Raw genomic sequence first — 26,115 nt, 5'->3', positions numbered from 1 at the left:
AGTTATTCCTTTATTTTTATTATCTTGCTCACTGCTCGCTTGCTCAGTGCCCCAAATGATGCCTGCCACGTAATTGACACTCTATAAAGAATTGTTGTAGGAATAAGTAAATCAATAATGAAACACATTTATTTAACACATGCATGTTCGGGGGCTATTCAGTGTCAGGGGCTATGTGAGGCACTGAGGTCTCAGACATGGAGCAAGTGGACAAGGAAGGGTTCCTGTCCTCAAGGAGGCTGATCATTGTCTTGGGGAGACAGGGACTTGTGTTCACAGGAGGCTCAGAGTGACATGTGCAGCTTGTCAAGGGTAAGTCTAAGAAGATGGGGTGAGGGTAAAAGATCCATGGGTCCTTGCAGCAAGGAGTTGGATTTTAGGGGCATCGATGTCCTTTTTTTTTTTTTTTTTGAGACAGAGTCTCGCTCTGTCCCCAGGCTGGAGTGCACTGGCATGATCTCGGCTCACTGCAACATTTGCCTCCTGGGTTCAAGCGATTCTCTTGCCTCAGCCTCCTGAGTAGCTAGGATTACAGGCACATGCCACCACGCACAGCTAATTTTTGTATTTTTAGTAGAGACAGGGTTTCACCATGTTGGTCAGGCTGGTCTCGAACTCCTGACCTCATGATCCGCCTGCCTCAGCCTCCCAAAGTGCTGGGATTACAGGCATGAGCCACTGCACCTGGCCCAGTGTCCCTTTTCTGAAGAACTAGCAGCTCTCTGTCCTCTCTGGGCCCTCAGCCTGTTAGGCCAGCACAGGGGCCCATATTCATGATGAGGGCTCTTGGATCCCCAGCTCCTATAAAAGGTTGTGCTTATAGAGTAGGTGACAGCCAGTTCTTGCCGGTGCTAGAATAAGGAAGGAGACTGACGTGACTCCACTCAGAGGAAGCCAAGCCTTACCCAGTGGACGCATGGCCCAGCCTGGGCGAGCCCTGTGGGTACTTTGGCATTCCTCAGGCCACCCCTTGGAAAACCTCATCTTCTCCACTTCCCCTTCAGCCTTCCAGCCCCACAAGGCAGGCCGCCCATGGCTGCCCACCCATTGCAGCTTAGCCCTAGTGTTGCAGTCTTCTCCTTCTGTGTAGATGGTATGATTAAGCTGGAGGGCTGAGACAGGAGCCCACTTCCTGCAGGAAGCCTTCTCTGCTTTCTCAGTGGGAGTGCTTCTTTCTTTCCCTTGCCCTGTAGCACATACCTTCCTCTTAGTCTGTTTATCCATGGATCCACCCACCCATCCATCCATCCAACAAACATTCATCCAGCACTTATTTACACTAGTGACCAAGGACATGGTCCCTGTCCTCCAGAGCCTACAGTCTAATAAGGGAAAGAGTTATTATGCAACTAGTTTCAAGTTAACAATTTAATTATAACTGTGATAAATTATCTGCAAGAGAAGTATTTGAACCCACGGGGAGACATTAGGGTAGAAAAGACTTCCCTGATGAAGAATGTTTCACCCAAGACCTCACTGTCGACTATGGTAGCCAGTAGCTGCACGTGACTATTGAGTGCCTGAAATGTGGCTAGTGTCACCAAGGAACTGAGGGTAGATGAATAATTTTATCAAACTTTATAAAATAACTATTCTGTGTCAGGCCCTGCCCAGTCCAAACTAGTCTGGTTGAAAATGCCAGCATTACATCTAGTTCAGCATCCACTTCCTCCTCTCACCCTAGCCCAGTGCTGCCCCCAAGTCCCTGCTGAGGGATCTGGAAGGGATGGAGGTGAAGCATTCTTTTGTTCCTCCTCCTTTCCCTGAATTGGGTCTGTCTATCATCTGGTGTGTTAGGGCCTGGGAGGGGACATGGAAAAAGAGGGACTTTTTTTACCCAACAATGCTCTGTTCACTATGGCTGGACTCTGGAAGCCAGCTGCCTCCTAGGGCACAGGTGTGGATTCCTAGGAGGATCCTGAATGTGTGCATGCGTGCATGCATGTGCACGTGTGTGTGCCCATGTGTGTGTGCTGCGGGGGTACACAGTCTGCTGCACAATCTCTCTTATGCATGATCTGATCCAGGTTCACAGCTCCCCGCTGGAGTCCATGCTGCAGTCTCTTACTCCTAGGCCCTCTTGCCAGTTGTCACCTCTCTTGAGTGGGATGCTCTAAGGTTGGCTCCCCCCTTTCAATGGGGGTCTCTCCATGGACCTCACCCCCTTGCCACTCTGCATGGAGGAAGCTTGAGCTGCTGCCCTGCCACCCCGTCACTTACCCTGCTGTCTCTTTTCAGTTCCTTTTTCTCTTGCCCAGGGCAACATTAAGGTGGATCAGCAAATCCACTGTTGCTTCAGGAGACACCTGGAAAAAGAGGAGGCAGCCTCCTCGTCACTCTACCCTGCTGTCTCTTTTCAGTTCCTTTTTCTCTTGCCCAGGGCAACATTAAGGTGGATCAGCAAATCCACTGTTGCTTCAGGAGACACCTGGAAAAAGAGGAGGCAGCCTCCTCCTCCTGCAGGCACCTAATATCTAGGAGTCATTTTGGGGTTCCTTGCTTGGCTAAGTAGTGGTGGAGGGTTGTGAGGTCAGAGGAGTTTCCATAACAGCCTCCCCCAGGATGAAAACTCCTCTCTAGCCTCTCCCTCCACTTTAGCTGAGCATACAGACCCCAAAGAGATGGGATGGCTGGGGAGCAGGCCAGGCTCTGCTGCTTTGTAATCAGTCTTGAGAACATATCTGGCCCCAAAGGTTCATTTGTTATTACCGAGTATCTATTCTGTGCCCAGCACTGGGTGGCTGCTGGTTACAGCTATGAACAAAAAGCAGTAGTCTTCAGGGCAAATCATTTACTTTTCATGAGGGAAATGGATAAAAACAAATAATATACATCAGGGCTAACCATTGGAAAGCCAGGTAACGTAGGGTAAGGAAATGGAGAGAGACCAAAGGGAGAGGCTGTTTTCATAGGGAGGTCAGGGAAACTGGTGGCTGTTTCAAATTCATGCTTCCTCAACATGGAGCCTAGTAGACAATTCTGGGCCATGGGAAATCCATGCCGCCATTGTTCAAGACTAGTTAAGCCGTGAGGCAAGGGTTGGGTTTCAAAGTCCAGGGTCTTTCTTGGTTGCACGTGGTTGTGTATGTCAAGGCTCACTTCTCAACCCTCTGGGCCCATATCTGATCCATTCTGCATTCCCAGAAGCCGTGTCTGGGTCTGGGACAGGGCAGGCTCTTGATGCTGCATGTTCAGCATGGAGGAGCCTCCAGGAGAAGGGACATCAAGGCTCAGCCTATCAGAGGCCAGCTCTGTGGCTTGAAGCTTGAGGCAGAGCTCTGCCACTTCCTGGTCTTGCTCATGGGGAATCAGAGACAGTCAGAGCCCATTGAAAGGCTCTAGATGCCTCCCTGGCTAGACACCTCAGGCCTGAAGGTTTGGGGCTTGGAAGGGGGCCTTGGCCACAGTGACCACTTCTCTCACTGTGGCTCAAGCCTCTGCTCCAGGCATGGCAGGGAATGGGGTGGGGTGAGCAGCTGGGAAGTATAAGGCCTGGTCCAGGCTGTCAGAGGCTGGTCAGTGGCTCCTGGGCTCTTTCAGGGCCTTATCCAGTGGTTGCCACCAGGAACAGACGAGGAGCACTGTGAGTCTCTCACCATGGCTACCACACCTGGGTGGGTCCTGGGCTCCCTCCTGCCCACCCTTCTGCTGGGACTCACAGGTGAGTCCTGATTCCTGCCCAGAGAGACCCTCAGGGCAGGCAAGGAGACCCCCAGGAATGACCAAATCCAGCCGCTGTGTCTTTCTGAAGGGAGACGGAGGCTCAGAGGAGGTGACTGAGCTATTTTCCTGCCAGTCAGGTGCTGTTTTTCATCTTTTCTTCAATGTGGACCTTGTGGACAAAGGGAGTTGGTGGGAGCTTGGGGGTCAGAAGAGGAAGTGACCTAAGGGTGAAGGGGCTCGGGGGAGGTCAGGGGGTAAAAGAGGAGCCCACCTCCCAGTTTTCCCGATGTCAGCTCTAGTCTGAGTGGCTACCTGTTCTGGATCAGAGAGGGTGTAAGGGTGGAAAAGACAGAGAAAGAGAGAGAGAAAAAAAAAAGAGAGAGAGAGAGAAGTCGCCAGAGTGATGGAGCCTCCGGCATTGGAGGCATGGAAGAGTCCTGGACCCAAAGTCAGACAGGCCTTCTTACCCTTCCTCCTTAGCCACTGATAGGCTGTGTGACCTTAAGCGAGTCACAAGACCTTTCTGAATCTCTGTTTCCTTTTCTGGAAAGTGGGGACAATAATACCAGCCTCCCATAGCTGAGATGTGGAAGAAAAGAAGCACACATGGCTGAAAATGTTTTCTGAACCACACGGTGCTGTGTGCAGGGTGGGTGATGAGGGCAGAGCACAGTTCAGAAGGTACCAGAGCTGTGTGCTAAGAGGACAAGTTCCTATGGCCTCCTGCGCTGCCCTCTGCCTGTCATCCTGCTTGTCATTGGTTGTTTATTTGCCTTTCACCCCCTCCTGACCAGATGCTTCTCAAGGGTAGGGCTCCTGTCTGACTCATCTCTATGGTCTCAGCACCCAACTCTTGACCTGAGCAGGGGCTTAGGGAATGCTGTGAAGACCTGGGGAGGTTCCTGCTCCAGAGCACTGCAGGGCTGTCCTTAGGAGGAGGGGTGAGTCTCATCCTGCAGTTTTCCTGGGAAAATTCTGGGAGACAGATCCCAGGTTATATCCCAGAAGCAGGAAATATTTTGTCATAGTCCTAGCTGGGTGTGAGGGTGAATGGAGCTGCTTCTCATGGAGAGAGCTCCCTGTCACTGCAGGTAAGCAAGCAGACAACGGGGGTCTAGCGAGGTGTCGATGGGAGGGACCTGAGTAGGAGGGCCAACCATCCCTGTTGGGGTGATTCTTGACTTCACACTCAAGTCCTTAGAAACTTACATCCACAATGGAAATCCTGATTCTTCACCATTCCCTTCCTATCCCAACTTGGTCCTTCTCCAGATCTTCCCATCTCAAAAAGTAGAGCTACCATCCACACAGCTGCTCTAGAGAAAACCTGGGAATTGTTGATCCATAATTCATTCTGTCCCTCACCCCCCATCCCGCCCATCACTGAGTCCTGTGGGCTGTATCTTCCAAATATGTCTCCAGTCTCCTTTTCTCACCACCCTAGTCCAGGCTACCGTCACCTCGGCATGGAGGCCTGTACCAGCTTCCCCACTGGTCTCCCTGCTTCCATTCCTGCCACGCTCCTTCCCATTCTCCACACAACAACCCCAGTTATCCTCTAAAAAATATACATCAGACCACTTTTCCCCTCTGTTAAAGTCTCTGCTGGCTTCCCATCAATCTCAGAATAGAATCAAGATCATCACCATGGTCCCCAGGCTCTTCTCACTCTGGACCTCTTTGCCATGACACTAGGGTCGTACAGACTTCTCAGTTTCTCAAGCCCACCAAGCCCTTCCTGCCCGAGGTCCTTCTCTCCTGCTGCCCCCGCTGTCTGGAATGTCCTTCCTCTGTCCCTTCCCATAGCTAGCTCCTATTCATTCCTGAGTTTCAGCTCAATGATGTCACCTCCTCAAGGAATTCTTCCCCAGCTGCCCTTCTAGAATAAGTCCTCCCCGTATTCTCCATCTGTGCACTCTTTGGGTTTCCTTGACGGCATTGGGCTCAATCGTAATCACATTTGCATTTGCTTGTTTTCTTGTGATCAAATGCCGATATGCTGCCTGAAGACAGAATCAGACACAGCACATAGTAGGTCCCCAGGGCCTGACACAGCTCTGGTGCCACGGGTGCCTGTAGGGTGTGTCCCACTCTCAGTGTGCAGTCACAGTTGCTCTTTCCTTAGCTGGACAGCCCTTCATCTCTCTGACTGGTCCATCTCAGAGGACAAGCCCTGGAGACACGGCACCTTTCAACTGTACTGCTGGCCCCTTCAACTCCCAGGACTTCTCCCGGGACTTCTGTGTTACCTGGTTGAAGGACAGTGATGAACATCCAGCTTCAGCTCAGAGCCTGGTGCCTGACAATGGAGGCAATGACTTCATTACCAGCAAGGCATGGGTGACACTGACCCGACAGGATGTCTCATCTGAGATCACCTGCGAAGTCACCCACAGGGCCCTGGCAGAGCCCCTGAAAACAACCATGAATCTCTCCCAAGTGCTCCGAGGTGAATGGGCAGTCAGGTGGGGTGGACATTAACCCTGGAAGCATCTAGCTTTCAGGGTTTTTGCCCAAAGCCCCATTTCATAAATGGGGAAATAAAATTCCTCTTGGATTTCTGATCATGTGTATTGTGGTTATAAGCGCAGGTTCCAGGGGCTCACCATCTGTGTTTTAATCCTAGCTGTGCCACTTTACAACTTGTGGGATCTTGCGAGTTACTTGACTATTTAATGCCAGTTTCTTTATATAATAGGAATAAAATGAGGACCTACTTCATAGGTGTCCTGTGAAGATTAAATGAATTATTCTTTATAAAACACACATAACTGTGCATGGCATGCAGTGATTTACTTATGAATGTTTGATCTTGTTATTATCTGATCTCAGACTCCCTTTCTAAACATCTTTGTTCTATTAATGTCATTGTTACAGTTTTTTATTTAAAATGTTTATTATTCATTTAATAATAATGAATATCCACTGTATGCCAGGCACTGTGCTCAGTGCTGGGGATGCAGCAACGAGCAAAATAAAGTCCCTGTCATCATGGGCATCATCTTTTACTAATTCTTAAAATTATATTTTCTGATATGAAATATTTCAAAACTACAGAATATAGCAGACACCCATGTACCCTTACCCATATTTAATGAATATTAACATTTAGCCCTATTTGCTTTACATTGCGCATACAATAAAAAAATATTTCTTTAAAAAAAGGCGAGAGAACCTGAGGCTGTTCCCTGGGAGAAGGAAGCATGGGTGGCCACAGGCAGGGGCTGATTTCACCAGATCTTACTTCCTATTCCTCTGTCTAGTTGTCCCCACCCTGAAGATCACCACAGAACCCTCTGGGACCCATGTACGTGTGCAAGACAGAGTGAATCTCACCTGCCACGTCCTCCACTTCTATCCCGCCCACCTGCGACTCACCTGGATGGAGAACAGGCGCATGATCCGGACCCTGGTGTCCCCTCAGGCCACCAGAAATCCAGATGGGACATACTCTCTGGAGCACACATGGCAGGCAGAGGCCACACTGGAGGAGCGTGAGTTTGCTTGCTGGGTGGTCCACGATGAGCAGCCCCCACTCAAGGCCAACATCACCCTGCAAGCCCAGGTGCGCAGGCAGGGGAAAGGTGGGTGCAGCCTCTGGCCCAGCCCCTCTGGACATCCCCTGTGGGCAGCACGGCTGGGGAGGGTCAGAGACTCAGGGCAGCATTGGATGATGGTGAAGGAAGGAAGGATACCCTCAGCTGGTGATACAACTCTCACACATTCGCCCCCAGACTCCACTCCTCACGCCTTCCTCCACACCCTCCCCAAGAAGAAAGGGTGGGACTCCCCTTCCCTAATTCCATGCATTCTTGGTGTTGAAAGTTCTCCACCTTAACACTTGACTGCAAGAAATGGCAGAGATTAAGGACTGCTGAGCACCAAAGTGCCTTCTAGAAAGGCTATTAATCAAGACTGGCACAGTTGAAAGTTTCTGGATGGCAACTTTAAACAGAGGCCAGAATTCTGAATTCAGCTGGAAAAGAGGGTCCATGCAGGGCCTTACACAGGGTCAGGGCAGGCCCTTACACGAGGTCAGACAGGCCCTTACACAGGGTCAGACAGGCCCTTACACGGGGTCAGGACAGGCCCTTACACGGGGTCAGGACAGGCCCTTACACGGGGTCGGACAGGCCCTTACACGAGGTCGGACAGGCCCTTACACGAGGTCAGACAGGCCCTTACACGGGGTCAGGACAGGCCCTTACACGAGGTCAGGACAGGCACTTACACAGGGTCAGGACAGGCACTTACATGGAGTCAGGACAGGCCCTTTGAGTCAGTGCAGGCCCTTACACGGGGTCAGAACAGATCCTCCTCCTCCTTTCCCCTTCCTTTTCCCCCTCCCTTTCCTTCTCCTTCCGTCCTTCTCTTTTTCCTTGTCCTCTTCACTTTCTCCCTTTTTTGAGTGTTTTTATATTATCTTATTATTATTTTTTTAGCTTTGGTTTTAGGTTGGGGCCCATGTGCAGGTTTTCATACAGGTAAATTGTGTGTGGGGGAGTTTGTGTACAGCCTGTGTTATTTTTTGACTTTGTAATCATAGCCATTCTGGCTGGTGTGGGATGGTATCTCATTGTGGTTTTTATTTGCATTTCTTTAATGATTAGTGATGAACATTTTTTCACATGCTTGTTTGCCACGGGTGTGTCTTCTTTTGAAAAGTAGCTGTTCACATCCTTTGCCCACTTTTTAATGGCGTTATATTTTTACCTGTTAGTTTATTTAAGTTCCTTATAGATTGTGGATCTTAGACCTTTGTCGGATGCATAGTTTGCGAATATTTTCTCCCATTTTGTGGGTTGTCTGTTGGCTCTGCTGACAGTTTCTCTGGCCCGCCTTGCCTTCTGGAATCTCCTCTACCTCCGTCTCTCTCTCTCACTCTTTGCGTCCTCAAACTGTTTTCTCCACAAGAGGGAGCTGTCTGCTGGCCGTTCAGACCCAGAGAGCGCGGGCTGCATTCCTTTGGTTCAGCTTGGATGAGCTTGGGAGAATGAATTACTGGCCCAGAGTGGCCGGCTGGGTAGTGGGGGTGGACGGTGTCCGAGAGGGTGGGTGGACGTTCTTAGGATTGGCCGGGCCTTGTGAGCTAGGGGTAAGCCAGCATATGGACTCACAGCCCTCCAGAACCACGTGGTCAGAAAGGACAGCCCCTTGTGGGCAGTGAGGGTGTATGCCTCGGGGTACGAGTATTACAGCGCAGGCCACTGCCAGAGCAAGGGTGCCGGACCGGACCGGCAACAACAGCCCATCTTCCCACCAGGGCCCTCCACCTCGCATTCTCTCTCTCCCTGACGGAATTGGCCTCTATCTGGCTGTTGCAAGAATTCTTAAGGGGAAGGATCCCACTCAGCTTTCAATATCCCCGTGCCTTTTTGTCTGTTGTCCAGCAGAAATAAGAAAAACGCTCACCCAGCAGGATATACAGGTCTGGCTGAAAAACTCAAAACTGGTCCTTTCTGATCAGAAGCAAGTTTCAATATTTCTTTATTGACTCATGCTGGTTTTTTCTTCTTTTATTTTTCTCTTTTGCCTGCATACAGTATATCTGGCCCACTGCTGCAACATTAACCCCCTGGGAGCATCCTTTTGATTATACGGCTCCGCTATGTAGCTTTGTGGGGCCCCGTGGTCTGCAGGGGGAAGGGCAGCCCCTTCCCTTTCTGGCATTTAGGCCCCTTTCTATTTGGTGTTAACAAAGCATTGCAGCTGTCCTTCCCCAACCTGGCCCATAAATGCCTTCATCAGCACCCTCACCTGTTATGCACTCCCCACTCTGTGTCTCTGTTCCTACTGGCTGACACCTGTAGAGCATTTACTGCATGCTAGGCGTCCTCAAATATGTTATCTGATCCTACAACAGAGCCCAGAGCTAGCACCGGGACCAAGGTCTCAGAGGTTCCAAACAGCATAGCTGGGGTTAGAATGCAGGCATGTCTGTTCAAAAATTCAATGTGTTTTTCTGCATTTTTCTTTCCTATCTTGCCCGAGAATACAAAGCTTAGTGTTATCTCAAGTCTCTTCTCAAATCTCAATTTTAAATGATCTATTTCTGGTATTTATGTCTTCCTGAATTGTGTGGTCTTATCTGTCCATACCAGTTAGTTCTCACAATTGGCACTTAAACCACAAGGACATCCCCAAAGTCCCCCAACCTGGGGTTTTATTCCGTTTACACCCATCTTCCATGATTAGACCCTCACATCCTTGAAGCAGGGACTGGCTCTTATGTTTCGAGGTGGCCAAACGTTGGAGTCAAACAGATCAGTGTCCCCAGCCATGTGACCTAAGACAAAACAACTCCCTTTCTTTTTTTGAGATGGAGTTTTGCTCTTGTTGCCCAGGCTGGAGTGCAGTGGTGTGATTTCAGTTCACTGCAATCTCTGCCTCTCGGGTTCAAGTGATTCTCCTGCCTCAGCTTCCCAAGTAGCTGGGATTACAGGCACACACCACCATGGCCAGCTAATTTTGTATTTTTAGTAGAGATGGGGTTTCACCATGTTGGTCAGGCTGGTCTCGAACTCCTTACCTCAGGTGATCCACCTCCCTCAGCCTCCCAAAGTGCTGGCTTACAGGCATGAGCCACCGCACCTGGCAGCAACTCCCTTTCTGAGTCAAGTTTTCCATCGGTGCAATGACAATTGTTATACCCACCTCAAAGAGCCCTGCTTAAGATTCCTTTCCTTGACTCCTGCCTGGCATCTGGACAATGGGGCCCATAGCAAGTTCTCTGCAGTGACTGTTTGCAGTCTCCATAGTGCCTAGCCCAGAGCTGAGCTGCAAGTAGGACAATATTAAAGGTCATTGGTTAATACAGAGCCAACTGTGCAGAAGTAGAGACAGCTATGATGTAACAGAAAAAGGCCTTGACTTGGGAGTCAGAACTCCTGGGTTACAATGTCAGTTCTGTTCACTGTGAGGCCCTTGGATGAGTCACTAACCCTCCCTGAGCCTTTTCTTTATCTGTTAATATTAAAAATATGATTAATAATAATTCCTTGGATGGTCATTGTGAGTATATGCTGTGGAGGGCTACTGTTTATATAGTGATTACTGTGTGCCACACATTGTACACTAGTTACATCACTTAATTTATTAATTAACTCTGAGAGAAATGCAAATCAAAACCACAATGAGATACCATCTCACACCAGTCAGAATGGTGAGTATTAAAAACTCAAGAAATGACAGATGCTGGCAAGGCTGTGAAGAAATAGGAACGCTTTTACATTGTTGGTGGGAATGTAAATTAGTTCAACCATTGTGGAAGACAGTGTGGTGATTCCTCAAGGATCTAGAACCAGAAATACCATTTGACCCAGCAATCCCATTACTGGGCAGATACCCAAAGGAACATAAATAATTCTATTACAAAGATGCATACATGCGTATGTTCATTGCAGCACTACTCACAATAGCAAAGCAGTAAAATTAATTCCTTGACATGGAATCAACCCAAATGCCCATCGGTAATAGACTGGACAAATAAAATACGGTACATATACCCCATGGAATACTATGCAGCCATAAAAAGGAATGAGATTGTGTCCTTTGCAGGGACATGGATAAAGCTGGAAGCCATCATCTTCAGCAAACTAATGCAGGAAGAGAAACTCAAACACTGCATGTTCTCACTCATAAGTGGGAGCTGAACAATGAGAACACATGGACACATGGAGGAGAACAACACACACCAAGGCCTGTTGCAGCGGGTGAGGGGAAGGAGAGCATCAGGACCAAAAGCTAATGCATGTGGGCCTTAATACCTAGGTAATGGGTTGATAGGGGCAGCAAACCACCATGGCACATGTTTACCTATGTAACAAACCTGCACATTCTGTACATGTATCCCAGAACTTAAAGTAAAATAAAATTTAAAAAAAGAAAGAAAAGAAAAATGTAATTCATCAAACCTAGTGGCTAAATAAACAAAAGAAGTCTGAATTTAATTATACTCCAGATATCAAAATGGGATGAATAATTGTTATAAAATTTAAGCCATTCTTCTTCTATTAAAAAAACGCCCCCATTTTACAGATGAGAAAACTGAGGCTCAGAGAGTTAAGTTGCTTGGGCTCCAGTGGAGAGTGGAAATGTAAACTTGGGTTGAGTGAGATCCTAAAGCCTGTGCTCCTAACCTTTTCTCTATGGTTCTAACCTCTTCTCCATGACCCGGCGTCTGAGAAATGAGGTTCTCTTCCATTTTCAAAGACTGAGGGTAAGGCTGAGTGACAGTAAGGGGTGCTGACCCTGGAGCCTGACTACCTGGCTAAGATCCCAGCTCTGCCACTGACTAACGGACCTTAGACAAGTTACTTAGCCTGCCTGGCCTCAGTTTCCTCATCTGCCAAATGGGGATAGCAACAGCTCCCACTTCTGAGGGCTGCTGTGAGAACTCAGTGACTTAGGGAAGAGCCTGTAGGCAGGGTAAGTGCCAAGTGAGTGTTCGCTATGCGGTATCTGTAGGAGTTGACCCCCTTACAAACTGCCGTTGCCCATTGCTACAGTTTCACTGTCTGGCCTCCGTTATTAGATTCAGAAACTGGTTCCTATCAGAACACAACATTTACATCTTATGAAAGAGGAAGCAATGGGCTTCTTGGCAGATGCAGTGTATTTGTTCACACTGGGGTTCAGGCACCTCTGTGCCCTCTCATGGGAGGGGTCTATCCTTGCAGGCCAGAGTGTCCAGCCTTACAAGTTGCAAGGCCCCCTTCAGCGATCTGAGCCCGGCACAAGGATCCGATTGACCTACACATCCTCCGGGTTCTCGACACACCAGGTTACTGTGACCTGGCTTAAAAACAAACACGAGCTCCCAAACCCCCAGACCAGCGTCCGGTACAGTGGACACACCTACAATGTGACCAGCAGTGTGCTTGTCCCGCTGACGGATGATGATGTGTTCTCCCACGTCGTTTGCCATGTCGAGCACAAGTTGATGCGGTTTTTCCAGAAAACCATTGGCCTGGACCAGTACCTCCGGGGTAAGATCTCTCTCTCTGCTCAGCTGAGGTAGTGCAGAGTTGGGGTGGGGACTTCTCTGAGCCTCGGTTTCCTCAATGGAAAATGAAGAAGAGCCCTCAATGATAAGCAAGCACATCCCTCGTTTGATTGAGGCAAGAATTTAGTGAACTAATACCTGTAAAGCATGTAAGACAGTGCCTTGCTCATACTAACTACTCAGAAGTGGCAATTGTTGTTGTTATTATTATTATCATTTACAACACTTCTCAGAACTCACTTCTTTCATCTGTAAAATGGAGACAGGATATCTTCTGGGAATTCAATTTTATTATTATCATTATTTTATAGGAAGAAGATTTGAAGGGCTTGGGAAACTAAATTCTAGGGCCTGTGGTGTCTTTAGATGGGTTGAACCAACGCTTGGCAGATCTGTGAATTCCATGAGGTCATAAAGTATCATGCCTAGAAGAAATCTTAATGATCATCCCATTGTTCTGACAACTGTAAAAGTCAGAGAAGGCAAGTGAGTGGTGCAAGCTTGCATAGCAGTAAAATTAATTCCTTGAATGTATATTGGACTTTAAAATCTACAAACTATATCTCTCTTCATTTTCTCATTCACAAAATAGGGAGAGAAGTGTGCTATTGGGAAGTAAACACATCATGCTACATGGTGGAAAATATTGGTAGTAATGTCTCAAACATTTACAGCACACAGACGGTAAAGCACACTCATGTGAATGGACTTTAATGCATAGAACTTCCCTATACTGTTTGTGCTATTTGTGGGTTACAGAAGGAAACTGAGGCTCAAAGAAGTGAAGGCTGCTGAAGGTTGTAAAGCTGGTGAGTGAGAAACCTTGGCATGAATTCCAGCTTCCAACTCTGCTCTATTTACCAGTTGTGGGAGCTCCTGCCAGTTGCTTATGTTCTCCCACCCTCAGTATCTTTGTCTGTAAAATAGAGAAATGATAGTTCAGGGAATCTTCCTTATCTGAGTATTTATTATGTAGTTCTCTGGAGCTAGGACAATGCTGTTGAGGAGCAAAAGTTATAGAAAATACAAATTTTCAAAAATAAATCGATTACATATAAAATTAGCTCCCACTCCAAGCCCCTTCCTACTCAACACTGCACGCATCTCAGGGCTGTGCTTCCTCTCATGGAAATATCTTTGTGGGTGTCTTTATTTGGGTTCCCCTGAAAGCAGAGCCTGAACCCAGGACTTGGGGGCAGGTGGTTGGAGGGTGATGCTGAGAGTTTGGGATGGGGGAGCAGGGAGAGAGATACTAGCTTTGCAGGGGGTCAGCCAAGAAAGAGTGAGTTATTAAGCTGGATGGCCCTATGGAAAACTGGGGCCCAATGACACTGGAGACCCTCTGAAGAACTGGGTAGACCATGCCTGAGAATTGTCTCATGAAGGAGGAGAGGTGGGGATGTGCCTGCAGTGGGGAGGTGGCATTTCATGTTTACAGAGAAATGCGAGGCAGAGAAGAGGAAAAGGGTTTTGGAAGCCAAAGGTGGGACTCGGTGTGAGTAGTACTGTCTTGCACCACTGCGCTGAGGTCAGGCAGCTGGTAGAGGAGGCGTGGAGCCCAGAAACCCTCTGCTATAGGAGGTTGGTCTTGCCTTGATTGATGTGTGGCAACCTCACACCATCTTGTGCAAATAGAATCCATATCCATTGCACAGTGCAATCTGAGATCTTGAAAAATTTTTATTTCAAGAAGTTGAGGCAGGTGATATTGAGGAGCTGCAGGGATCACAGGCAAAGCCTTTGAGTGTTAAAAATGGAATCATAATAATAAGAAAAAATTCATGATGCTAATGATACTGTGGGTACTTCAAAAGAGAGCACTTCGATTAAAAGATGCCCCTATGAAAATTGATAGAACACTCAAATAATTTCAAATGATTTTTCAAAATTACTCTTTAATGATTGTGCTATAAATATGAGATTTGAAATGAAGGATTTGTTGGTACTATAGTATAACTTCTGAGAAAAAAATGATGCCAGCTTCTGTCCACTCCTAACAATTATTCTTCTAAGAGTTGGTGCCTCTTTGCAATTATATTATATATTTATATGCAAATATAAATTAAGTAAATTTTTTAAAATCCAAATGCTTTTCAAGATGACGTTCCAACCAATTCCTTTTTTATAATTTCTATGAAATTGAGGCCTGATTTTGTGTAGGCTGCTTCTAAGTGGCACTTTTTTTTTCTGATACCTAGTAGCTTCGGTGTTTACATTATTTGGTTTTGTGAGAATTGAATAAGAGAATGCATGCACACTGCCTCAAACACTGACATTCAGGGGATGGGAGCAGTTGTCATCAGCTGTACTCAGGCCTTTGTCCTCCCAACACTGGCCCGGACACCAGACAGCCAGGAAAACTCACGGTGGTTGAAATGGGCCATCTCAGCCTCTTATCCTTTTTTATTTTTTTTTGATCCTGGCCACCTTCTAGAACCCATGACAGTTGTGTGGAGGCACCTTACCCTGCCCTCTTCTCCATGGGCATCACCCCAGTTACCAGGACTTCAACACCCGGAGTCCTCCATTCTCAGGCTTTGCTCTTTCCTTGGTGAGATCCTATGCTCTCCCTGTGTGCTGAAAGAGAAAGACTAAGTGCAGGTAAAAAGCTCAGGGAGGCTGTCTGCCTCAGCTGCCATTAGCAACATCATTGATAGACTTTTACAAGTCTGGGTATGTTGAGGATGAGAAAAGAATATTTGGGAGTTGGATTCCTGTAACTCCTTCAAATTGCACTACAGAAAGAGTTGCTTCGTCTACCCTAGACCAAGAGCTGAAATCTCTCTTAACTAGGCCCGTGAGAGCTGATCTGACCTCAGAGAATTTCATAATTTTAGAGTCTTAGAAACAGAGGGAAAGTGACTTGCATAGGTCTCGCAGTTGGCTATGGTATCAGTGCAAGGACCAGAATCCAGATCTCCCAGCCCTCAGTTTGGCATTAGAGCTGCATCGTGTTGTGTGTTCATAAGAAGTCTATTGAAATATTCAGTGTTTTATAGGACTTCAAATTTGTCCTATTTTCCTTATTGTGAATACATTCTATTGCATAGCTGAAAATCTGGCTGAAAAAATTCTGGAAGTCATTAGATCATAATTTTGGAAGCCTAGAATCATAAATGCTTATAGCCTCGTAGTTTGGGTGTTAGAATAGCATAAAGGTAGAACCTACTGTCTCTGGTGTAATCCCACCTTTGCTACTTGTGCCTCGGGCAAGTTACTTAACCTCTCTAATATGAAGTTCCTTCCTATGTACAATCTTAATATCTTTGATTCTAAGACTTAGAGTCTTTGAATCTTCAAATCTTAAAATTATCTAGTCATAGAGTAAGTTAAATGATTTGTAGCTTCTTCAGTGGAATTCATACCTCATCTTTTCATCTTTAATGGCCAAAGTGAAAAAGAAAAGAAAGATTAAATGGCTTTCTTCAATCCCATCCATCCATCCATCCATCCATCCATCCATCCATCCATCCATCCACATCCATCCATCCATCCATCCATCCATCCATCCATCCATCCATCCATTCAGGCATGCATTCACTCATGAATTTTCACTGTCATTCAATCATGCATTTCCTTATGTGTGCATTTGTTAACCAATACCTAAAGTATTCCTCTGTGGCAGGCTCTGGTTAGGCCCTAGGCAGATGACTTCATCTTCAAGGAGCTCCTAGGCACCTACAGATGGCTTCCCACAATAATTGTTTGCTTTCTCTGGGCTTTGTCAGTTCCCCCTACAGTGACAGTGTCCCAGTCTTCCACCTCCTCCAGCTTGGTGACTGTTACTTGCCTCGTGCAGAGATTCTATCCACAAAACGTGCACCTCGCCTGGCTAGAGGACTGCCATACACTCAAAAGCACTGGGCAACCCACATTAAAGAAGAATGATGATGGGTCCTACACCCTGAAAAACCTGCTGCTGGTGAATGCATCAGTGCAGGGGCCTGAGCGGGTGCTCACCTGCATGGTGGAACATGAGGGACAGCCTCCCAAACGGGCCAACCTCATACTGTCCACAGCAGCCCACACTGCTTATAAGCCCATTGCGAGCACAGGTAAGTTCACTTCTTCTTCTATGAGCACCTGGGGTCACTTCTGTATCCTGAGTGGATTTCAGAAGGTACTCAGAGGAGGGGGAGCTTGATAATCAATGAGGTCTTATCCCACTTGAGAGTCTGTGATTCCTTAAATAACCAGAATGGTTTCTGGCCAGTGGATTCCTTTAAATCTGGCCATCCTGAAAGGTTCTTTAATTTCTGTGGAAAGAGTGATCTCCTGGCTCAAGCTCCTTCAAAATTCCCAAGAGAGAGTTCAGCTTAGTGCACTCACTACTGGTTCTTCTGAGATGGTTGTCAGCAAGGCTGTCTTGTTTAAAATATTTGTTTTGGTTATATGGAGGCGAGCTTGCATGCACATAAAACCTGCTTGCATGATGTCTGTTCCAATGATAGAATAGCCTCTTCCCCTTGATTCTTGCACAGGCACTTCACCCCTGTGTGCTTCAGTCTGCCCATCTGTAGATAGTGTCTAATAAAGGTTCCTAATTCGTTGTCTTTATGAAGATTAAATGAATTAATATATGTGAACTTTACCTATGGTCTACAAGAAATGTCAGCTATTGATACCTATTACTTGAATTCAGGTAAGATTACTTTAAAATTTAGTTTCCGGTAGTTACAACTTTGTAAACTTAGGCAGCTGAGTCAATTACCTTCCCATAACCTCAATTTACTCATCTAGAAAACAGTGCTAATGATACCAAACTCTTAAGATTGTAGCAAAGTTACATTAAATGACCACAGGCTTTCAGGACATGGAGCTGATTATATTATACTTAGGTTTGTGCCTCTAAAGCCTTGCACAGTGGCTGGTATGTGTCAGATATTCAAATCAGCATTTGTTGAGCCAAATTCAAGGTGAGGCTTACAGGTCAAGGTCAACTCTTATTTCCAAGAGAGAACTCAATGTAGAGAGAAGGCATGGGTTTGGAATCAGAATCAGGTACAACCTGCAAGCTCTGGAACTTCTTGACTACATGACCTCAGACAGGGCATTTAAACTCATAGAGCCCCCATGTGATGGCTCCTTCTATCCTTTGGCATTTAGGTCCAGAGATGCCTGCCCTTATCTTTGTGGTTTTCCTCTTGGGCCTCAAGGTGCTGCTGGCGATGAGTTTCACAGTGACCTACATCTGCAGGAGGTGGAACCTGTGACAGGTGAACATAGGATGGGCTTTAGTCTTCGGTACTGGGTGGCAGGCTGGCAAGAGGCCTACAGGCCAAGCCCACAAAGTCACTGGGGCCCTCAAGAGTGATCCAGCCTCAAGGGAAGGTTGGGAACACTCTTTATTTTCTCCAAATGTTTTTTGGGATTCCTAGAGTCTTTCAACTCCGTGCACTGTGTAGTGCCCTGGAGGTGGAAAGGTTTCAAATTCCATTCTTTGGGACGCTGGAGATGGGAGGAGGGGGGTCCAAGGTGTGGTAGTGGTATGAATGTTGAGACCCAAACTCCAGAGTCCCCCAATACACTGTTACATGTTTCAGTTTACATATGATATATTTTGGGGATGTATAAGGAAAGTATTGCTAAAATCAATGAATAGAACCTATTCAAGGGACTTGGAGGTTCTGACTAGTGGCAAAGATGAATGTGGGTATGGGAGAGAGTTTAGAACCCAGAAAGTGGCGTTGGGGTGTAATGAGTAGGGGCTTTGTTTCTGATCTGTGCCATGAATCCAGACCAAGCAGAATACCTGCCATATAGTAGGTGCTCAATAAACATTTGTGAAATTAATACATGAATAAACAAACACATGAATGAACATATTTTTTTCTCTACAGCCCCTGCATGCCCTGTGATACATTACCTCCAGCCCTTTCCAAGGGGTTCAAGCGGGGAGAAGCTGCAAGGACTTGTAGGTCACTAAAGACCCCTTTATTCCATCCCTGCCACCCCCATTGCAGACATGCTCCCTTCCACACACTCTCCTGGTGTTCCCTCCCTCAGAGCTTTGGAGCAGAATCAGGGATGGATTTTCTTCATGAGGACTCCGGGGATGTCTTGACCCTGATGTACTGAGCTTCACATTGGCCCTGCTTCCACCCAAGAGAATCAGACTGATCAAGAAAAGAAGTTTCCATTCTGCCCCTGGTCATGAACAATTCTTAATTTTCAGAGCAGTTTTTACTTTTGTGCAGGGCTTTTGAAAGTATGATTTCATTTTAACACACATATATTTTGAAATCACTGGCACGTTGCACAAGCATTTTTCTCTTCTGAAGAGTACAGGAAAAATATAAACAATACCCGTTGACCTACCATCCTATCTTTGTAAAATAGTAACATTTGCCATTATGTTCTTCAGTTCTTTTTTAAAAAAAAAAAACAAAAAACCACTGTTCTGAATTTGGTGTTTATCATTCTCAAGCATGATTTTTAACTTTATAACATATGTATAAATCCTTAAGCAATGTATAGTATTACTTTTCATATTTTAACATTATATAAATGCTATGATACTGTACACAGCACTCTGGAACTTTATTTTTTATGCTTAACACAGTTTGTGGGGCTTGTTCCTATTGACATGTGGAGCTACATTTTATTAATTTTCCACTGTTCTGTGGTCTTTCTATTGTAAGAATATGCCACAATTTATTGATCCTTCTCACCATGGATGTTGAAGCTTCATTCAGTGTTTTGCTAGTACAACTTTGCAACAAATGTTCTTGTATTTGTTTCCTTGGGCATGTGTGGGAGAGTCCGCCTTGTTCCTCTAGCTTGGTGCACAAAGCTGCAGTATTGGTATGATTTGGGAGCTTTTGTTACATAAAAGCAATTTCCAATTGTTGCTTAAGTTTTATTCTTTCCATTTATCCCTTTCATCTCACTATATATATAATATTTTTTAATGTGTATTGCATTTTTTAAATAGATACCTTTTAGGAAGTTAAAGAGTTAAGGAGTTTTCCTTTCTTCTATTCCGATATTAACATATTTTAAAATCAAACAAAAGCAAAAGAAATCATCACCAGCAGACTTGAATTACAAGAAATACTAGTGGACACCCTTCAGGCACAAAGAAAATGACACCAGGTGTAAATCTGGATCCACACAAAAGAATGAAGAACAGAAACAGTAAATAGATGCATAAATTTAAAAGACATTTAAACAAAACTCTGTAGATGATAAGTGAATGTTTAAAGCTAAAAATAATAATAACGCAATGTGGATGTTATGATAATAATGCATCAATATCATATAATACCTGAAACAATGGCACAAAGGCTGGGAGAGGGAATTGGATGTACACCGCCCGAGCATTCCTGTACTATACATACAGTGGTATAAATATTGGGACTTTTTTTCAGGATCACTGTATACTTTTATATGTTTCATGTTGTCTTTTATGTCATTTAGAAACAGCTCTGCTTTTTAATATAATCCATGTGCATTTTTATTACATTTATCTTTTTAAGACTTAAATGTAAGATCTGGAACTATAAAAATAAGAAAACTTGGGAAAAGCTCTTCTGGACACTGGCTGAGGCAAAGATGGAGTCTCACTCCATCGCCCAGGCTGGGGTGCAGTGGCGTGTTCTAGGCTCACTGCAACCTCTGCCTCCCAGGTTCTAGTAATTCTCCTGCCTCAGCCTCCCAAGGAGCTGGGATTACAGGCGCACACCATCACATCTCGCTATATTTTTCTGGTGGTGTGTGTGCACACGTGTGTGTATGCATTATAGATGGTAGGAATCTTATTTTTTTATAGGTGATAGGAATCTTATCTTTTTTCTAGAAGGATTAATTATCCAGCACTCCCTGATATCCTGCCACCTTTGCTATATAGCGAGTGTCTATAAATCTGTGGTTCCTTTGATGAGCTCTTTGTTCCGCTGATCTGCTTGTCTAGCTCTCTGTCAATACAGGCAAATTAAATTGTGCTTCACTTTATTGCACTTCACAGATACTGCGTTTTTCACAAATTGACGGTTTGTGGCAACCCTGCATTGAGCAAGTCTATTGGTGCCATGTTTCCAAGAGCATGTGCTCACTCCGTGTCTCTGTCACATTTTGATAATTCTTGCAATATTTCAAAATTTTAATAATTATTACATCTGATCTGATGATCTGTGATTAATGATCTTTGATGTTATTATCGTAATGGTTTTGTGGCTCCACGAACCATGTCCTTATGAAACAGCACACTTGATGGAAAAATGTCTTGTGTGTTCTGACTGCTCCACCTACTGGCCGTTGCCCCATCTTGCTCCCTCTCCTCAGGCCTCCCTACTTACCCTGAGGCACAGGGAGACACATTGGCCTGAAATTAGGCCAATTAATAACCCTGCAACGGCCTCTAAGTGCTCAAGTGAAAGCGAGAGTTGCAAATCTCTCACTTTAAATCAAATCTAGAAATGATGAAGCTTGGTAAAAAAAAGGCTTGCCCAAAGCTGAGACAGGCTGAAAGCTAGGCTTCTTGCACCAAACACTCAGCTAGCTGTGAATGCAAAGGAAAAGTTTTTGAAGGAAATTAAAAATACTACTACAGTGAGCACATGAATGATAAGAAAGCAACACATCTTATTGCTGATAAGGAGAAAATTTTAGTGGTCTCAATAGATGATCAAACTAGCCACAACATTCCCCTGCAATATCTCCGAGATATGCTTGTACCTGGCTTAGCATAGCTCCACAGTAAGTTTTGATATCTTTTGGGCAAATCATCTCACCTTTTCTTATCCAAAATTGTTGTGATTATTCTTGGCTTAAATGCATTTTAGACTCACTTTATCAAGTTTCATGAAAAATCCTTTTAGATTTATTATTTGACTCCAGGGAATTCATATATTATTTTGGAGACATTTACATTTTCCCAGGATTGAGCCTTCCCATTTATGGGTGTGGTATACCTCTGTTTATTTAGATTTTCTTTTATGAATTCAGTTTACAATTTTACAGTTTTTTTCTCTATAATGGTCTTATGCATCATTAGTTAGAGACGCCTTTAATATATTCTAGTTTATGGAATCTTTAAAATTTATTATTACTTCTTTCAGTGGTTGTTGACTACTGAATAGGATTGCAATTGAGTTTTGAACATCAATCTTATAGCTGGAAAGCTTATGAAATTCTCTTACTAGTGCTAATAGTATGGATATTCTTTTTACATATAACTCCTTTTTTTTTTAGATGGAGTCTCGCTTTGTTGCCCAGGCTGGAGTGCAGTGGTGTGATCTTGGCTCACTGCAACCTCCGCCTCCCAGGTTCAAGCAATTCTCCTGTCTCAGCCTCCCGAGTAGTTGGGATTACAGGCGCATGCCATCATGCCAGGAGACAGGGTTCCACTGTGTTGACCAGGCTGGTCTCGAACTCCTCACCTCTAATGATCCGCTCTCCTCACCTCCCAAAGTGCTGGGATTACAGGTGTGAGCCACTGCACCTGGCCTTTGTGTGTAACTCCTATAACATTCATGTAATGATCTAAATTAGTGTTTATCTTTATCAAAGTTACATGTACACACTGAGTCAAATAAATAGTTATCTAAGTTTTACATATAAAAATTGGAGTCTCCTTAACATCCAACCATATTCTACCTCCCAGAAGTAATTATTCTCAACTTTTAATAGATTATCTTAGATTTTTACTGCCATATCTCATATAACATGTTCATATCTCCACTTCTTCATCTTTCAGTATTAGGCATTATTTTTGACTTCCCACAATTGCAGATGGTAATATAATGCTCTGCCATTGCTGACTTAATGCCACACGTGAACACTTTCTATTCCCTATCAACTGAATATGATTATATCATAATTTGGGATAATTTAAGAGTCAATGTCTGTATTGCAATAAGTGTTTGAATATTCTTACGTTCCTTCTTTCTTTCTTTCTTTCTTTTTTTGAGATAGAGTCTCACTCTGTTGCCCAGGCTAGCATGCAATGGTACAATCTTGGCTCATTGCAATCTCTGCCCCCTGAGTTCAAGCAATTCTCCTGCCTCAGCCTCCCTAGTAGCTGGAATTACAGGTGTGCACCACCACGGCTGGCTAATTTTTGTATTTTTAGTAGAGACGGAGTTTCACTATGTTGGCCAGGCTGGTCTCGAACTCCTGACCTCAATTGATCCACCCGCCTCAGCCTCCCAAAGTGCTGGGATTGCAGACATGAACCTCCACGCCCGGCTGAACGTTATTTCCAGTTGGGTCTGGTAATATTCCTAGCTTTTGCTTATGTTCAGTCTCTCCTGTGTATGTTTGTGTAATCACCACTATAGTCAAAATACAGACAATTCCATAACCATAAAGGTCTCCCTGGTGCTACCTCATTATAGTGACACCCACCCTCACCACACTAAGTCTCTGGCAAGTGCTAACCTCTTCTATAGCTCCGTAATTTTGACAATGTTATATAAATGGGATCGTACAGTATGTAACATTTTGAGTTTGATTTTTTCACTCAGCATACTGCCTTTGAGATCCTTACAAGTTGCTGCATATATAAATAATTTATTTTTTTATTGCTGAGTGTTATTTTATTGTACGGATGCATACTGTTTGTTTAGCCATTCACTTGTAAGACAAGTTTGTCTTATGCTGGTTGTTTCCAGTGTTTTGCTGTTACAAATAAATCTGCTACAAACATTTGTGCACGATTTTTTGTGTGTACATAAGTTTTCATTTTTCTGGGACAAATGCATGGGAGTGCAATTGCTGGTTCATGTAGTATAGTGAGTGTATGCTTAATTCTTTTTAGGAAGTTGACAACCAGTTTTATAGAGTGGGTGTATTATTTTACATTCCCATTTTCAATGTATTAAATATTCAGTTTCTTCGCATCCTAGCCAGCATTTGATAGTGTCACTATGTTTTACTATAACTGTTCTATTAGGTACATAGTAATAATATCTCACTATGATCTTAATTTGCATTTTCCTGATGGTTAGTGATGTAAGCATCTTTCATGTGTTTATTTTCTATCTATATATCCTTGTTGATAAAATGCCTCTTTATGTCTTTCACCCATTGTGATATTGTAAAATATATATTTGATCTTCAATCCTGTTTCCTGCCAAACAACCCCTAAAATCCTTAGACTCTCCAAAGAGATGTCTTTTTGTGTCTCAATGAATTGACTGATGGCTGGGGGGAGCACCTACGTAGCTTCAGGATGGGGACTGGTCACCAGAAAGTCCAATTTTTAAAGACAGACAGGGGACCTGAAGAGTAAGTCGATTAAATGATTTAATCAATTATGCCTACATAATGAAGCTTCTGTAAAAACCCAAAAGGACTGGGTTCAGAGAGCTTCTGGACAGCTGAACACATACAAGTTCCTGAAAAGTGCTGCACCTGCAGAAGTCATGGAAGCTCCGTGTCCCTTCCCCATTCCTCTCTCTATGCATCTCTTCATCTATATCTTTATAATAAACTGGTAAACTTAGTGTTTCCCTGAGTTCTGTGGGCCGCTCTAGCAAATTAATTAAACACAAGAAAGAGGTCGTGAGATCTCTGATTCATAGCCAGTGAGTCAGAAGCACATTCCTTGCAATTGGCATTGGAAGTGTGGGGAAGTTCCATGGGACTGAGTGCTCATCCCCGTGGTATCTGACGTTACCTCCAGATAGATAGCATCAGATTAGAATTGGATTGAGGACACCCAGCTGGTGTCTGCTGCAGAACTGATTGCTTGCTTGTTGGTGGGGAAGAAATCTCCCACATTTTGTCACAGAAGTCTTCTGTGTTGATTGTTGCTGTATGAGTGCAGAGGAAAAACAGTTTGAGTTTTCCCACCTTTACCCGCTGTCTTGTTTTGTTGTTTTTAACTGTTGAGTTTTGAGAGAGATATCCTAGATTTGAACCCTTTGTCAGATGTGTGGTTTGCAAATATTTTTGCCCGGTCAGTAGCTTTGTTTTCATCCTTAACATGGTATCTTGGAGAGCAAAAGTTTTAAATTTTGATGAAATCCAATTTATCAATTTTTAAAATTGATCATGCTTTTGACGTCAAGTCTAAGAATCCGTCATCAAGCCCTAGATCCTGAAGATTTTCTCCTAAACATTTTATAATTTTACGTTTTATCTTTGAACCTATGATCTATTTTGAGATAATTTTTGTATAATGTATGGTATGAGGTTTATGTTGAGGTTCATTTTTTGTTTATGGATATCCAGCACCATTTGTTGAAAATACTTTTTCACTTGCGGAATCAATCCCTCCTCTATTGAATTGCTTTTGCTACTTTGAAAAATCAACTGTCTGTACTTGTATGGGGCTGTTTCCAGGTTTTCTATTTTGTACCATCGATCTATGTGTCTGTTCCTCTGCCAATATCACAAATTTTTGATTACTACATCTTTATCATGTCTTAAAATCGGGTATATTGATTCCTTCCACTTTATTCTGTTTTGACTCTTTCAGTTCTCTTTTTTTCCCTTTGTTCATGTAAATTTAAAAATGGTCATGTATGTTTACAAAAATATGTCTAGAATTCTGACAGAAATTGTGTTAAACCTATATATCAGTTTGGATAGAATTGACGTTTTTATTATGCTGAGGCTCACAGTCCATGGATATAGCATGTCTCCCTGTGACGGTTAATTTTAGGTGTCAGCTTGAGTGGGTTAAGATAGCAGGCAAAACATTATTTCTGGGTGTGTCTCTGAGGGTATTTCTAGAAGAGATTAGTGTCTGAATCAGTGGACTGAGAAAGGAAGATCTGCCCTCATCTAATGAAGATAGGCACCATTCAATCAGTTAAGAGCCTGGATAGAACAAAAAGGCAGAGGAAAGGTGAATTCACTCTTTCTTCTGGAGCTGGGACACCAATCTTCTCCTGCCCTTGGATATCAGAACTCCAGGTTATCTGGCCACTGGACTGCAAGACTTACACCAGTGCTATGAGATTCCCTAGTCCCAATCTTTACCTCTGTAGAGTCTGAGGCCTTCAGCCTCTGAATGACAGATATGCCAACAGCTCCCCTGGTTCTCAGGCCTTCAAATGCGGAATGAGCCACTCCACCAGCTTCTCTGGTTCTCCAGCTTGCAGACAGCATATCATGGGACTTCTCCGCCTCCATGATCACATGAGTCAATTCCCATAGTAAATCCCGTCTCATCCATCTATTGATATACATATCAATAGATATATATAAATCCCATCTCATCCATCTATCGATATATGTATCCTATTGGTTCTGTTTCTCTGGAGAATGCTGACTAATACCTTCCTTTTTATTTGAATCTTCTTTGATTTCTTTCATCAGTGTTTGCAATTTTCAGCACACAAGTCTTATATATGTTTTGTTAAATTTATACCTATTTCATTTTTGAGCAATTTAAATGGTATTGTATTTTAAATTTTGGTTTTCATGGGTTTATTGCTAGTATATAAAATTAAAGGTAACTTGGCCGGGCATGGTGACTTATGCCTGTAATCCAAGCA

The 26,115-nt window shown here is 44.3% G+C and overlaps 1 protein-coding gene across 3 annotated transcripts in view; it reads left to right on the top strand.

Moving 5' to 3' along the window:
* LOC116461230 (signal-regulatory protein beta-1-like) overlaps window positions 1-23,327 on the top strand; it is a 133,776-nt gene extending 110,449 nt beyond the window's left edge. For all 3 annotated transcript variants that reach the window (XM_032142736.2, XM_032142738.2, XM_032142739.2), the window contains 6 exons: window positions 5,789-6,112; window positions 6,927-7,247; window positions 12,342-12,650; window positions 16,396-16,722; window positions 17,774-17,883; window positions 18,508-23,327. In XM_032142736.2, coding sequence (XP_031998627.1) covers window positions 5,789-6,112; window positions 6,927-7,247; window positions 12,342-12,650; window positions 16,396-16,722; window positions 17,774-17,880 — 1,388 coding nt within the window. In that variant the 3' untranslated portion in view covers window positions 17,881-17,883; window positions 18,508-23,327. The remainder of the gene's footprint in view (window positions 1-5,788; window positions 6,113-6,926; window positions 7,248-12,341; window positions 12,651-16,395; window positions 16,723-17,773; window positions 17,884-18,507) is intronic.
* Window positions 23,328-26,115: the final 2,788 nt, after the last annotated feature.

The sequence above is a fragment of the Hylobates moloch genome, unplaced genomic scaffold, assembly GCF_009828535.3.
Source record: "Hylobates moloch isolate HMO894 unplaced genomic scaffold, HMol_V3 SCAFFOLD_21, whole genome shotgun sequence".
In the NCBI taxonomy this organism is placed as follows: domain Eukaryota; kingdom Metazoa; phylum Chordata; class Mammalia; order Primates; family Hylobatidae; genus Hylobates; species Hylobates moloch.
Note: the sequence above shows the minus strand (reverse complement) of the source record. Positions and strands in the feature narration are given on the sequence as shown.